The sequence below is a fragment of the Numida meleagris genome, chromosome 1, assembly GCF_002078875.1.
Source record: "Numida meleagris isolate 19003 breed g44 Domestic line chromosome 1, NumMel1.0, whole genome shotgun sequence".
Taxonomy (NCBI): Eukaryota; Metazoa; Chordata; class Aves; order Galliformes; family Numididae; genus Numida; species Numida meleagris.
In genome coordinates, this window is record NC_034409.1 from 183,725,845 (window position 1) to 183,742,615 (window position 16,771).

Here is a 16,771-nt window from a genome sequence, read left to right on the forward strand (position 1 = left end):
GCTCGCTTAATACCTTCCCAGCATCAACTTTTGACACAGAACTTTCAGGATTAGCCAATGTACATGACTAAATTGAGGCACGTTTCATTGTTTACTGCCTTGGCTATTATAAAAACTGTTCACACATAACAAGCATAGGCATACTTGTGTGCACAGGTGTGTGTGCATGTATAACAGTGTGTGTACCAAAATGGTGGGTACCCACATCATCTTCCTTCCTTTATATTTCATAACTTGCTCATTGTAAAGCAAAACCTTCTTTGTCATAAACCATCAAGCTGGACAGAAACCTACAGATTGAAATGTTGTGTTTTTATGCATTTGAAAGCCTTAAACTGGCATGAAGTGATGATAAGAATCATAGAATGGTTTGGTTTGGGAGGGACTCTGGAGATCATCTCCTCTAATCCCCTGCCATGGGCAAGGACACCTCTCACTAGGTCAGGCTGCCCATGGCCCCATCCGACCTGGCCTTGAACTTTTCCAGGGATGAGGCATCCACAACTTTTCTGGGCAACCTGTTCCAGTGCCTCACCACTCTCATGATGAAAAATTTATTCCTTACATCCAGTCTAAATCTACCCTCTTTCAATTTAAAACCATTGCCCTTTGTCTTGTCACTACAAGCCCTCGTAAAAAGCCTTTCTCCATCTTCCTTATAAGCCCCTTTTATATACTGAAAGGCCACGGTAAGGTCTCTCCTGAGCATTCTATTCTCCAGGCTGAACAACCCCTAATCACGAAGTTGTGATCAGCTTGTTCCATAAAGTGAATGGCAGTGTGAAAGTTCAGCTATCTCCATGCCAAGAGTCTGAATCTCCCAGTCTTACTTGGAGAAATGTCTGTGGATCCAGTTTTGTACTGATCAGCCTTCTCTTTGGCTATAGATCGCAGCTTGGGTGTAGTAGGAGCTGAAGTTGCTTAGTCTGGTGAAGGGGGATCTAATAGCAACCGACACCAGTATTGGAGGGAGTGACAAAGGTGACAGGAGTGGTAGGAGAGGATAAAACAAGGAGCAACAGCGGTGTTTGCAGCTTGTGAGGTTCATATAAAACATGAGGAAAGATGTTTTCACTCAGATGCTGTTGCAGTCCTGCAACAAGTCACCAAGAGAAGTGGTCATAGTTCCATGCTTGGGGCTTTTCAAGGCTCAGCCACACAAAGCTAGGGCCAATGCAGATACTTAGTGGTGGCAGCCCTGATTTCAGCAGGGGTTTTGGCTGGAGACATGCAGAGATCTCTTCCAAGCAGAGCCTCATCTGTGCTGATTCTTTGATTTCCAAAGATGCTTCTTTGAGTTTAAAAGAAAAAAAACTGACCACTGTGAACTGTTAAGCTGCAGTTTTACACATTAAGGCAGATCTCTGAAAATGAGGTGGAATAGCTCTCTGACTTGCCCTCAGCATATAGCCACAGAACTAGATGTGCATACAGTTTTTCCGGATACTTTATCATTGGTCCCAAACAGCCTTGTAAGCCACAGTCTCATCTACCCTTTTTTGTAGATTTAGCATGTCACAGGAAACAGGCATGAAAGTTTGTCCACTTCTTGCTGTCGCTGTAGTTTCAACTGAAGTGCACCCGCAGAATCATAGAATGGCTTGGATTGGAAGGGACCCCAAAGATCATCAAGTTCCAACACCCCTGCCACAGGCAGGGCCACCAGCCTCTGCATCTGGTACTAGACCAGGTCATCTGGTATTAGACCATCTCATCTTTTACACAAGGCCTAAGCCCCACCAGAAAATCTGCCCGGTAGGGCATCCATTTGTGCGGCTGCAGTGTTCCTGATGTTCCCAATGGACAGGCAGTCATCCATTAACAACTGAAATGTAACTCTCCATTCATTTCATACCAACACCTGTTTACTCCTGGCAATTTTAAATAAATCCAATTTAAACAATCCAATTTGGAATAATTCCTTTTTAAATAAAGGCTCTGAATAGAACAGTCTCTGTATAACAATATTACTGGTGTCAGTCTTAACTGGAATGTTTCTTGCTTCACATCTGATTCCTCTTTCATTGAGAAGGAAAACTGCTGAAATCCTGTGCCTCCAGTGCAGCACTAACCCAAACCTTACTCCATCTTTCCCCAGCAGAGAGCCACCATGTGCACAGGGAAGTGTTCGAGGTGCATTGGGATCACACTGTTCCCGCTGGCTGCATGTGCTATAGTCTCCAACATCCTCCTGTACTTCCCCAATGGACAAGTTCTGCAGCTCAGTGAGATTACCGATCTGGTCTGGTTTTTCCAAGGCATTCTGGGAGCTGGAATACTGGTAAGAGAGAAGTGTTTCTTCTGCTCACGTTTGGTAGAACTTCTGTTAATGTGACAAAAATCATAGCAATTCCTTTTCACAAACATCTGAGTAGGTTAACTGGGAAGGTAGGATATGGGGCTGAGAAAGTGCATTCAAGACTGAAAAAGTCCCCAATTCCTGAAATACAATGCATTCCCGAAATAAACATCAGCTTCTCCAGGTCAGGAGTAAGACTGCCTTTCCACTGTGAAGAACAGTGGTGGGGGCAATCATGTCTTTGCAGTCAAAGCAAAGATGAGGTCCTAAGCTTAGCCACAGGTGGTGAGCTTTCACCTTGGGAACAGTCCTTCCTTATTCCTCTCATTGATTTTATTCTCACAGAACCTATCTAAAAATAGTAAGGGCAAAACTGAAATGTGTTTTGGTAGGTGTTCATTAGATACCCAGCCACCACTGCATGAATGTGGAGCTGAAAATGACATGAACCCCAAATGCCTCCTGTGCTCCTCCACACCCAGCTCCTTTTGGACTTGGTCTGGTTTGTGTGTGCTGTTCTGTGACCAGTTCTCCATTCCACGACTCAGAAAAAATTGCTTCCATTTGAATATCCATAACCAGAAGGGAACGTATTTGGGAATACCGATATTTCTGGTTCATTAGAAGCCTACTCTCTGCATGTTCTTTCAGTTATCCACTCAAGTGCAGACAAAAAGCTGAGCAAGTGGCATGCATATGACAAGTAGGGGCTGTTATGCAGCCTGGACAGATGGTAAATTGGTGCTGAGATGGCTACCTGCACTTCAGAAAACCAAATGTTTAGAAATAATTAACTTAGAAAGAAGTAGACCTTATTCAGGCAGGCCATGATGCAGCTACCACTTAAGTCTATAGAAAACAACAATGGATGTGGTTCAGACTCACATTTCCCCCTGCAGAAATGTGGTATAAGATCATTCAATAAATTGCTCTCCACCAACAGCTTACCTGCTTCTTCTTCTAGCTGCCACTTGGGCATATTACTCACACTGAGCTTGAACGTAAGCAATGAGTGTGTGGAAGGAAGGTTAAAGGAAGGAGTGGAACTACATGAGAGACCAGTGGAAAACTGGTATCACTGCAAGCCCAGGAGTCATTGGCGTTCAATGAAAGGAAAGGCAAATGTCAATCATGAAAGCATCACAAGCTCATTCAAAACGTGCCTTCTTTTAAGGCTGCCACGGAGGCTTTCCTGTGGTCAGCACTGCATACTTTAAAAATGAGAATAGCAAAGGGAGAGGGGAGGAAGCACTTGCATTGGCCTTCAAAATGCAGACACCAGCACTAGGAGTAATTATTGATCCACAAATACTGCCATTGAGTGTACATGTTTTCCAGAAGACAGTTTGAGAAATGCCCACAGGTACAGTAGGGGAAAGAAATCACTGACATCGGCTCCATCTTCCAGATGCTAGAAGGATGAAAAAATGGCACCTGGCTTCTGGGCCATACAGAGAGGTAATGCAAAGGGCAAGAGTACACCATGACTGGAGCCCGGGCAGTATCCTGCCTCCACAATAAGGCAGACTGGGCCACACAGCTCTGCCCCATGGAAACATACTTGCCTCCTTCCAACTGGAAACTCAACCCATTGACGGATACCCAGGTCATCAGTACACTCCTCAGCTGAGCAGCCAGCCCCACTCTTTCCTCCTCCTCCCATTGCTTCTCTAATGGGAATTTACATGACATGAAAACCTCTCCATTCACTTAGTTCCAGAGTTTAGGGTGTAAAGAAAGGAAAATTCTCTCCACGTGCCGTAGTAACATCCTTTCTGATGTAAAGTCTGTGTGAAGCACTGGGAAATGCCTATTTGAGCCATGGCTCACTTGCAGTCCTATTTTACTGACAGCAGCCAAATCTAGCAAATTCTCATTGCTGGATCAAAAAGCAGGTATTTATAATCAGACCCTGAAAAAAAAAAAAACTGCCAGGCAAACCCTTTATCTTGAGCCAGGCTCATAAAAGAAACGAAAGTCCTTACAGCTTAGATGAGAAACCCTTGATGAAGAAAGACATTCCTGGAGGAAACGATGCACTCATTCAATGAGCAGAAGTGCTAGCTCCCCCTGAAAGCCAGATGGCAACGTACTGGGACTGCCTTGGGGACCACCTGTGTTTAAGAGCTGGCTATTTTCAGGAAAAGGTCTTTTGATCTCACTTCTCTACCCTTGCAAGACTCCATCTGTGGTCAAACAACCACTGTTGGTGCTGGAGGCTGTCCCTGACGGGAGCATAAAATGTAACTGAGAGTAAATTCATCAGGAAATGTTTAGGGGCCACAAGTCTAAGGAGGTTTTGTAACATTGTCCTGCACAGTCTTAAATGGATATTCACACTATACACATAAATTGCCTGGACATCATTCATTGTGAACATTCTGCCCTTCATCTCCTACATGGGACAACATTTCATCAGGCTGATTTTACATCTTTTCCATTTTTTTTTCCTCCTCCTTTCATTAACTTTACAGGGACCATTTCCTACTTTGTATAATACTGTTTTCTTACATGGCTCTGTGAAATGCATACACTAATGGTGGGCAGAGGCAAGGCAGCAGGAGTGCTCTGGCTGCACAGCTAGACTGACAAAAAGCTTTCTTGCCCTCTGGCTACCAAACTAAATGCAGCCTTTCCTATCTCCAGAGCACCTGTGTAAGTGGCATTACATCCTGAGATACAGGTGATTGCTGACTCCATTGTATCTGTCCGGATCCACCTGTTCATTGCCATGGAGAAAGCTGATGTGAACTGTGATGTCCCTGCTGAGTGAAGTCCATTGTGAAGTTTTTCTGGAAGCTTAGCACGAAGAACAAAAGCTAGATGTATTTCAGGGAGCTTAAAACTGATTTCCCAATTATAATTTAGACCAGGATGCACAGAGAATTTAAACTACCATAACTCAAGTTGTGCCAGGGGAGGTTCAGGTTGGATATTAGGAAAAATTTTTTCTCAGAGTGATGGGGCATTGGCACAGGCTGCCCAGGGAGCTGGTGGAGTCACTGTCCGTGGAGGTGTTCAGGAACTGTGGAGATGTGGCACTGAGGGACGTGGTGAATGGGCATGGTGGGGGTGGGTTGATGGTTGGACTGGATGATCTTGGAGGTCTTTTCCAACCTTAATGATTCCATGATTCTATGATTTCATAAGAGAAATCTTGCTGCAGGGATAGAGCAATCTCTTTAGATTCTACCAAAGTGAAAGTCAAGAGGGAAAGGTTTTGTTTTGCTTCATGGAAATTTTTACTCTCTCAAGATAACATGTTTATCTCTATTATTTTTTTTTCCATGAAAATTCAAAATTCCCATTCCAGAACAGGCAATATCCCACTGGATAAAACATTCGACTGAGGGAGAGGAAAGAGGGCATGGCACATATCATCACTGTACCTTATGCAAGCAAGACATGGATGGCTTTATCTAAACCCCAATGACCTGATCACGATCTGCTTCCTACAGATACTCCTCCAGGCCCATCCATTACAGCAGTTCCAGCTTGGGCCAGGGAGAGAGACTGATTGAACAGTACAGCCTTCCTAGCACTTACATGGGAGGTGAAGGATGGAGATTCAAGTTTGAGACCAGCAAAAGGCAAAATAGGTGGCCTCCTACCACCATCTCTCTAAGAGCAAAGCCAAATACTGGAGCAGGAGCAAATCTTTCAAGAGCAAAAATTGTATTTTGTCAGAACAAATGTTCTTGTTCCAAGAGAAAAAAAAAACAAAAAAAAACAAAACAATCTCCTGCTAAAAATAAGAGCATAGCTTCAGATAGCTTCAGCAGACAGAATTACTGTTAGAAGCCTGCCAGACAACTGTAATACCACTCCACTTCCTTAGTTACTTTCAGCAAGCACAGACATCTCAACTGGTGTAGCTCACAGAGAAGAGCCAGAAAGTAGTTTGCATTTGAAGAATATAAAGCTTCAACTCCTAGACTTTAAAAGCCACCCAAGCAGAAGGACTGTGTGCCAATTCAACTTGTGCTTTCCTCGCAGGTTATTTTGCCGGCATTCATGATGCTGGGAGCAGGCGGAGCAGGATGTTGCGCTAACAGATGTGGGGTAAGTAGATGTGTTGAAATGGTGCTATGGGGTTTGCACAATAGCTCTTAAATGGCTGCTCAGCAGGTGGAAACGTAAAATAACAAACCGTCACACCACCATCAGCAGCCAAGTCAGGGAAATGCAGAAGAAGAGCTTGATTTGCAGCGTCCCTAAGCTAAGAGCTCATTTAGCTAACAAGAATGTAAAGATACTGCAGACACTGATATGAGGGGAATTGTACTCAGCCAGGGCAGGTACTAGGGCATTTAGCCACAGCACTGAGGGTAAAGGAAGCAAAGATACTTCACCTCACCCTGCAAAAAGTAAAGCACGACTCCAGCTTCTTCCTGCTTGAAGTGATCCTAAAAGTTGAGACACTTGACCATTCCTTCTGCTTTCACCTGGTCCTCTTTCCTCCAAACTCCTCCATGGCAGTTTGGTTTTCCATAGATTTATCCCTGCTTACTGCTATACAGGCAGATAGGGCACCTGCTGGAAGCCTGAGCTTCCATGGCTGACACTTAAGAACCAGCACTGCTTCCCAGTGGCTGGTCCCCACAGAAGGCTCTGACCCATAGCATGCATTTGCCCAAGGGTTGCGTACATGAGAGGTACAAATGCAGTTCAGGCTCTCTGTCATCCAGACAAAGGGCAGAGAGACTTTTTCTCTTGATAATTAAGAATATTATAAAGCAGCATATTATACAGACACCTCCATTAATTTTCATGCCCAGGGCACAGACTTCTCTGAGGCCATCATTATTAGCAGGAATAAATTGACTTATAAATGTTTTTTTTCAGTCTGCATCCTTCCCAAGAGCAGCCTATTGTGAGAGATTCCATGCAATAAAGCACTTCTTCTATACTCTTCAATTAATGTTTAGTTTGATCCATGAAATGATCTTTACCTCTTCAAGATTTTTCAATTTACTTAGTTCACTATGAATAATACAAAAATAACATTCTTCATTAGGATGTGAGTGAGTACATCCCAAAGGACATGCTATTGCATTGATTTTACTGAACATCAAGGAGGATTTGCTAACGATGGCCAAGCAGGCCAGCTGCAGAGCTGGGATGTGAACTCTTCTGTCTCCCTTCCTCCCAACAATAAATAACACACAGCAAAAGTAAAATGTCCAAGGACAGGCTGTGTTTGCTCCCTCAGCCCATTGACTCTGGTGGTATCTCAGTGTTGCCAGTAGCCCACATCTGCAGAAGTCCATGTGCTCCTCAGCTCACCATCACCACCCTTTTGTTGTCTGAGATGTCCTAGCTATGGCCCTTGGTGGCCAGGTATCCTGTCTACGCTTTCTAAGCACTGATAGATAATGGACAAACTGTTATTCCTGTTCCTTATTTGAACGGGATAATCCTTATGATCCCTTCCTACTTGGGATATTCTATGATCCTATGATTCTAATTTGCTGTTATAGAGGCACACAACAAACATCGTTGAGAAAACAGTTTATGTTCTGCGATATCTGTAGAAAGAGCCAAGATCATGAAGCTTCTCAGACTACACCAGGGAAAAGTCTTGATGAGGACAATACACATTTGAAATGGCTGTCTTCCAGGACCATGGGAATTGCCCACCTCTTAATAGTGGACAAGAGCATAGCTGTACAGGTCATCCAATGCTTTAAACAGCATGTGGCCAAACATGACATGAGATGGGGGTATGAGTGAAAAACAAGTTGCTACATAGGGCATTAAAAAGCATATTCCCTGCAAAGCCCCTGGGGAGAAGAGATTTCCAAGCAGTGTGAAACACAGCAGTTGGACTCAATGACCATTGTGGGTGTCTTCCAATTTGAGATATTCTATGGTTCTATAGAAGAGGCAACTTTTGTGGGGAGATCTGAAGACCAGTGATGGGTTTCTTCAGAAGAAAGAATCTTAGGAAAAACTTGCTTTGGGGATTTTGCTTTGGAGAAAATGCACAGAGACCCACAACAACGTTGCTCAGACACTCTCACCATATGGGCTGTGTACCCAAAGCTGGGAATGGTGTGAGTCACCAGGCTCTGGAGAGCAGAGGAGTTCTGGACTGGTTCAGACATGCACAGTGGCAGCTCTGGGAGGATCTGAAATGTGGTCCACAGGTCTTGGTGGCTTGTCCACCATCTTCCACCCACTGGCAGAGAAATAACCCTCACTGGAGCTACTTGGGCATTACTGAGGACCAAAGGATAGTTTCTGCTTGGGCACCTTAGCTATAAAATGGTCATTTAGACAGAATGCTCAGCATTGCTTTTCAAAGAAAAAGAAAAACGGCTAGAGAACCCGTAATACTCTGAAATATTACTCAATCAGAATGCTTTTTCATTTCATGCTAAGTATCAACAACAGTAATAATAATTGCTATATTTCTCATTGTTTTGTTCATCTTTTTGTATTCTCCAGTTCACAGTGATTATGTGCTGCGTTGAGTAATTTTTTTCATTAATCCATTAAAAATTGTTGCCTGCCAACACATCTAGATGGCCTCTTGTTCTTGCATTGTGAAGTAATGATTTTGGAAAGCAACAGATGTAGAAAGCTTCAGAGTCCTGCAGCTTAGCATGTACACCACCGAGAGCATTAGCAGCACTGGCACAACAAGGAAAAAAGCACCCTAAAAAACAGCTTATGTCATTGCCTCAGCAAACATACTCTAGCATGTCCCACTACACCTTCCTTAATAGTTACTAGTAGAACAAGAATGGCTATAACAGCTTTCCAGGCCAACTAACTTAGATAAGCAAGATATCCGGATAACCAGACAGGATATTAATTCCTGAAAAATGAACAAAAGCAAACAAACAAATACAGAAACAGAAAAAAAAAAAAAAACAGGGCAAAAAGGAGCAGTACAGAGCAGTACCAGCTGGGACAGAAGGAACTTCCCCAAAGCAGTTGGTGCAAATGCTCAAAGAATGAATGCTAAAATTCTTCATTAGCTCAGCACAGACAAACTGACTGTGTGAAGAATAAAGCATTGAAACAGTAGAAGAAAGCAAAAACAGTCAGCAAAATAAGCAAAAATGATAGCAGAATCTTTTCAAGAGGTAGAGATCGGGCCAACACCATGAGAAAATAATCATTTCTACAAACACAAGCATCCCAGCTTAGACTTCATATTGCAACTGAAAACCAAATGAGGAAATAACATATATAAATAAAAGTGATAAGTAAAAATGGTATAACTAGGGTAAATGCTGAACAGTTAAGATGATGAGATAGTTAATAAAATTGGATTTCCATGGAATATGCAACAAGCCTGTAGAAAAATCTCTAGAACCGTAGAATTAATGGGGAGCTGTGTCTAGCAAATGCCAAGAAGAGCCAGTTCAACAGCTACACTGCAGCAACAACTGCAGCTGAGTTCCCTCCAGTGGCAAGTGAACCTTTGGCTATATGATAATATGCACAGTAAAAGAAGTAGTTGAGATGAAGCCAAGCATGCAGCCAAGAGATTTCAAAGGAGAAAATCCTGTGTCAAAGAACAATCAGGAAAGCTAGCACCAACATGTACTACTAGTACTAGTACTAACCGCTATGAAACAGAGAGCATTTGTCTTTTTTGTCATAATTGTTAATGGGACTGTTGTGCTGAGATAAAAGTAATCATAATCATAATTAAATCCTTTAACCAAGATGTAGAACTCACAAATGAAGTAAATGAGAAAGCAGATGGGGAGAAGTGGTTCAGTTTAGGTAGGAGTTTCAGACACAGTATCAGTCACTCACCATCACTGTGAAGCATAGCCGGTGATCTTACTATGAGAGACAAGGCATCAGCTAGAACCCAGGCACTGCTTTGATCCAGGACAATACACCAGACTACCTACATTTTGCTGACCATGACGCTCCACTAAGACACAACTCAGCCAACATGCAGATAAAGACAAAAAGAGCATCCAGCTTGGCAAAAATAAGACAGAATTGTGAATCAGTATGATGAAATAAGCTTCATGAGAAATCCCAGCAACTTGCAATCCAGGGATTGCTATAGAGGCAAAGAACACATAAAATGAGTCAATTCACACACTGACACCAGGCAAGAATGTACAAAAAGCAGTAATGTCATCCGCTGGCAAGTTGGAAAATGCGTCCACCAGCTTGAACATGTCTGGATAGGGAATAGCTTTCAAGACTGTGTCACATATGTCCAAGGTGGACAGCAGATATTTCCATCTGGCTCTGTAGTACAGAGTTCTGCAGAGCAGCTAACATTAGGACCTTCCCTTTGGACTGGTAGTTATCACTGGTATTTGCTGGCTACAGGGAAATGGAGGCCTGAGGTGCCTGGCTTCAAACCCAAGTCATGGACGGGAGTGTTCTCCTTGTGCTTCCTCAGGCTTGCCTGTGCCCTGACCCTTAGACCACAGGGTTTCTTCTCTCTTCTTCTTGGCAGAGCTGTGAACAACCACAACCCTTGTTAAGGACTCTTAACAGGACTAGTGGGAAGCCTGTCCAGATGCAACACCAGTAGCACCTGCCTGAGCTTCTTATTCCTATATACAAACAGCAATACCTCCCACACATTAGTGGAAAACCGCCCCAGAACAAAGGGAACACTTCTGCGGAGGTAGTGCATCATCATAGAAACGCAGAATATCCCAGGTTGGAAGGGACCCACAAAGATCATTGAGTCCAACTCTTGGCTCCACACTGGATCACCCAAAACGCCTATGTCTGAGAGTGTTGTCTGAAAGATGTATTCTGCCTCCAAAGGGATATGTTCCTGACAGCTTATAGAGAAAATAAAGAGTATATTATAAACAAAATGTATTTGTAAAATATTATTAACATCTGTTAAAATTCCTTCTGCTAAGATACAAATTCTAAAGTCTGAAAATACATAATGTCTTATCGTTTGAAAATATTGACACCTGATGTATTGGTTGACATCAGATCTGAAATACACTTGAAATTAAATAGATTTTAATGTATTTAATTATTAAAACCAACACAGCATTGAGAAGTGTTAACTCTCAATCTATGCCAGTGTTTGACTCATTTCAAGTCAAACAGTGTGTGGAGATAAATGGAGAAAATATGTAAAAAAGGTACCCAGAATACTATCATAGAATCATAGAAAGGCTTGGGTTAGAAGAGACCTTAAAGCTCATCCAGTTCCAACACCCTGCTGTGGGCTGGTTCTTTTCCACCAGCTCAGGCTGCCCGGGGCCCATCCAACCTGGCCTTGAGCACCTCCAGGGATGGGGCACCACAGCTCTCTGGGCAGCCTGTTCATTTGAAGTCACCATTGATTCATTGCCACATGAAGCAGAATTTTCAACATGGGCAGTGGTTACCTCATTTCAAGCTGTTGCAAAATGAAGGAAAGCAGCAGTAAGAAAGACTGATACATTTCTCATCAACTAGCAAAAATTACAAATGCATCTTTCACTGCTTTCATACCTGGTTCAGTAATTGCTTGCTTCAGTTGGTTCAAGGGCTGAGAGAGGTGATTCATACCACAACACATCACGGTTCCATTCATGGCTTCTTGAAAGTAAGCTCATCAGATTTATAACAATAAAAGTAAGAATGATTAAATCTCTGGTCTTACCTACTTTTAAAAGTAAAACACATACAATCTGAAACCCTTTAACATCTAGGATAACTGAACTAGTTAGAAGTCAACTATCTTTTATCCCCCAAATATCATGCTATGACTTTTCGTATATAGGAGGAAACAGATAGCTTCCTTCCTATTCAGCGTAAGCTTTCCATGATATTTTAGTGCCTCTGTGTGTGTGATGCTGAAGGTCTTTTCCCTTTCAGATGCTGCTGTCAGTGCTTCTGGCTCTGCTGGGGTTTGCAGGAGGAGTGTACTGTGCAGTCTTCTCCTCAATGGGGCTGATTGGGGGCCCTCTGTGTGATACGGGTGATGGGGAATACCTCTATCCTTTCAGAAACAACACTCTAGAGTGAGTATGACTTACAGGCTCCTCCCAATTTGTGTTCCCTGATTTCCTCGTTCTTCTTTTTGTAGAAAATTTAGATTTTTCTGAAGTGAACTGATAGTCCACATTGTCTGCACCCAAACTCCTCTGAGCTAGCATGTTCCAGCTGGTCATCTCTTAGACCAAGAGCCTATCTGTAGGCAAAGTGCCTAAGTTTCTCCCACTGTGCTTGTCAGCAACCCCTTGTACATGTCGCACCATGCCTTCAAAAGGCTGCTGAGCGATGAGCTGTGACTATCATCAGAGTTAAGAGGAAGTATTTGATAATTATGCCATATTAATCTGTTAAAACAACACAATTTGAGTCTACTCTGCCTACTTCTGAAAAGTAAAGCGAAAATCTCCTCTGATCCTTTAAGGGCAAACTTGGCAGCCACATTCTCCATGCTAGTTCTAGAGATGATGGATGGGCTGAGATACTTCAGCAGTAAAGGAGAATACAGAGAAATATTTTAAAAGCATTAGATACTTTTCCCTTTAGTTTTTACCACTGCCATGAGCATGCAGAAAATCACACGTGTAGCTCTCTTCCCTAGTCATTAACTGCACCTCTTCAAAGAGAATCCTAAAGAGAATCACCAGATTTACCAATTTCAGTAGAATTTGAGACTCCCTTTTCACACTGTGCAAACAAATACATAAAATGTAAAGCCAGAAAATGCAAAGCTGTTCTATAATGGCATGCAGGTGAAAGCATTCTCAAATTCATATTTTCTAATACATTGCCAATTATTCTTCTTTATAACAGATACAATTATTTGTTCAACCAGACAACATGGAGCATTTGCAAAGAACCTGAAAACATCGTCCTTTGGAACATTGTCCTTTTCTCTATTCTCCTGGCCATTGGTGTGATTGAAGCAATTCTTTGCTTAATTCAAGTCACCAATGGCCTTATTGGATTTGTGTGTGGCACATGTATGAGGAGAAGAAAGGTTGGTATCCAATAGAAGATAACAGAGAGCTTTACATTCTTACCACTTCTGTATTTTAGGCTCTGGTAATGGTACATAACCTGAGAGAGATGCACAACTACTGCCTGAATGCCTCTGGAAAGCAGAGGCAGTTCAGATATATTTGTACATTGTCAGTCTCCATCTCAGTGTAGTCTGGGATAACTCAGCTCTCAGATATTTCAAAATAGCTGAGAAGTGTGATACTTCCCATTCTCAGTTGCATATTCAGTTGCACAATTGTGTTTCTGCTCAAGAAGCCCTTTGGTTAAAGTGTAATGGCCCTCCAATATGTGCAAATGAGAAATATAAGAAATAGAGGAATTTTTATTGGTAGTAAAAATGTCATTTTGCAGAATAGTAGAAAACTTCTTTCCAATGTCATTTATCACCACTGCTTCCTTTCCAATCTTTGCTTTCATTGTACAAGATGCTTGCAGTAAGTCTGATATCCCTCTGGAATATTAATTAATAGTCTTCCATTCATTGCCTTTCAGACAAATATTTCGGGAATGTGAACCACCTGCAGAGGATACCAAGACATGCCTTGAGCTGCAAAGTTATAAGAATAATGCACTGTGCTGTATTTATGAGGGGGAACAAAGAAACCCACAAATGTTCAGGAGTTTCAGGGGGGTAAAGTGGATTTTTTTAATGAAGAAATCAAGGTTGAAAATGGCTGGGTCATTTCCAAATTTCCATCTCTCTAAATACTCCTGCTGAAACTCAGGTACTGGCAAAAACACAAATCTGTCTGGGCTGGTCTGCCATGTTTATGTATAAAGCAAGGTCCCCAAATAGAAGCTCACCATTTGGCCTCTGTGTACCTGGGAAACTGAATCACTGACAATGTGTGCATTTATCAGCTGCACAAAGCAGGATGTAAATAGCTCTGCCTGGATGTAAATAGCTTCCTGTCTCCCTCAGACTTACCTTCAGCTCACTTGTGTGTTCCTCTTAACTTGCTACCCAGGTGCCCAGTTCTACTTTAGGATGAACAGAGAATATACTGAGCTGCACCTGGGCACTGCGGAGCCAAATGAAGCACATAGACTTCAGCCTCCCTCAGCCAGCCTGGATCCAAATGCCTTTCTTGTTTGGTATCTTGCTGTCACCAGAGCCCAGTTCTTCAGGAGAATCTGATATGTGCAGTAGCCCTGGAGGAACGTTTGGGTCAATGTAGACAGTAGGTTTTGGAGCAAGAGTTTAACTAAGTCCAAAGGAGAACCTCAGCATCAATTTTGCCCTTGCAAGACTGCATAGAAGTCTCACTAAATTCTGCACGGCTCTGTAGGGCTATTCTAGAATAGATCACATGCACAAGCAATTAACTGGTAAAGAAAAACATTAAATCAAAAAGGCGAGTAATTACACACAGCTAAGTAGCAAATCAGAGATATAATCTGAAAGGCAGCAAATTGCATAAGTCTTAGTGTTACAGCACAGTAATCCCAAGGAGGATCTGTGTAATTCTCCATCATCATTCACAGCCAAGCCCTTAATGCCAAAGCCCACGACTGGCAAGTTTCAGAATCCCCATTGCATCACTGACTTCCTCAAAGGCTAATTCTTGGACATGCCTCTGACTCCCCTGAGTCAGGCAAAGTGTAAGAAAATTGTTGTCTATCCCGAATGCATGTCGAGAGTTATGAAAACCTGAATATATCTAAAACTGTTGGAATTCATTTTTCAAAAAGAGGCATTTATGTTTTCTCAGTAAAGTGTTCGTATTTCTGTATTGTAGCATGGGAGAAAGTCTTCTGTGCACACCCAGACTTTCCAGACACACACAGGGCCATATGTGCCATCCCCCAATGCAGCACATGAACCCTTTGCAAAAACTGGTGAAGGAAATGTCAGTTGTGCTAAGAAGAGGAGCACACGGACATCTCCTTGAAGCACAGCTTCACCCCTGGAAGCAGGGAGCCTGGCCTATGAAGCTTAAAATACCTGTTGTAAAGTGAGTGTAAGACTCTTTGAGGTTTGCCAACGTGACTAGGTGCATCCAAACTTGCCAGGTGGCCTAAAATCTGATGTGCACTGTAAGCAGCAAAGCCTGGGCAATGCTGCCATAAAAAACAGACACCAACTGATTCAACCAGGAAGGAAGACAAGGAGGCAGCTAGAAGGATGCTCAGCATGTAGCCAGACTGAGAGATGGACTTAATGAGCTCTTCACGGCCCTTACACATCAGCCCTGCCCTCATCCTTTGAGTTTTGTCTCCCTGTTTCTTATCTTAACGAGAGAGCCAGTTTGGGCTGTACCAGCATCAGTACAAGGAAAGACACCCACCTGTACATAGCATCCCACGGAAAGGTAAATGTACTGCTACCACCTGTTTGTTCCCAGCTGTCCTGCCCCAGGGATGCTTAATGTTGTGTCTGTGTACTAATGGGGACACCTCTGTAATCACTGGTTTCACTGATATATGTAAATATTAAATATTGTTATTCCGAACTTACGTTCTGCTCTAATTTGTGTGACCTAAATGGCTCATGGCTTCAAACCAGCTGCAGGAGGAACAAAGAATCAGAGAATGAGAGAATAACAGAATCATTATGGTTAGAAAAGACCTCCAAGATCATCTGGTCCAACCATCAGCCCACCCCCACCATGCCCACTGACCATGTCCCTCAGTGCCACATCTCCATGGTTCCTGAACACCTCCAGGGACAGTGACTCCCCCATCTCCCTGGGCAGCCTGTTCCAGACAAAGAATTACATGGAAAGTAATTCTGTGAGGCCCCTGCTCAGCCTCCAGGTGCCACTGCAGGTGGCAAGGGTCTCCTGTATGTCCTGTATCACATCTAAGAGCTCCTCACAGGTTTCCAGAGACCAAATGATAAGGAGACCTGTACCAGGCCCTGAGCACCTGATCTAGCTTTAGATATCACTGTTTACTGCAGGGGAGTTAGACTAGATGACCCTTAAGGGTCCCTTCCGACTCAAACGATTCTGTGATGATTCTATGAGACAGTATGAGCTCAGCTGAGTATCCCAAGTATTTATCTTTCATGCCACTGGAGATACCCCAGAATATCCTGACTGCAGGTCCAGAGGGGCATGTGCCTCCCACAGGTGCTCTGTTATATCTGCTTGCCCACGGGGACATCTCAGGGACTTCAGAGCATCTCAGGTGGCACCAGACATCCCCATATTACCAGCCACATCAAGCCCTGAAACATCTACTGGCTACCTCTGTACTGTTCCTAAAGCAGCTGAGCATAGAGAACTGCTCTCATCCTGTACTGCCTTGCAGGGTGACCTAAAATGGGTCAGTGAATCACATCCCAAAATTGGATACTTCTCCCTCTGGGTTAGGCATGGAGCTCTTTGTGGTTGCTGTAGAGCTGGCACACTGAGCTGCAGCTCCATCGCAGACAGGAGGTGAATCCCACCTCCCATGTCTGTCAATTAGTGGGGTTTCCTTTCCTTTCCTTTCCTTTCCTTTCCTTTCCTTTCCTTTCCTTTCCTTTCCTTTCCTTTCCTTTCCTTTCCTTTCCTTTCCTTTCCTTTC

At 43.1% G+C, this 16,771-nt stretch overlaps 1 protein-coding gene across 1 annotated transcript; it reads left to right on the plus strand.

The window, feature by feature from the left end:
• LOC110394258 (transmembrane 4 L6 family member 1-like) lies at positions 2,093-14,193 on the plus strand. The gene is made up of 5 exons (XM_021388054.1): positions 2,093-2,281; positions 6,296-6,361; positions 12,119-12,264; positions 13,049-13,235; positions 13,751-14,193. Exons 1-5 carry the CDS (start codon positions 2,111-2,113, stop codon positions 13,769-13,771), a joined length of 591 nt encoding a protein of 196 aa, XP_021243729.1. The 5' UTR covers positions 2,093-2,110; the 3' UTR covers positions 13,772-14,193.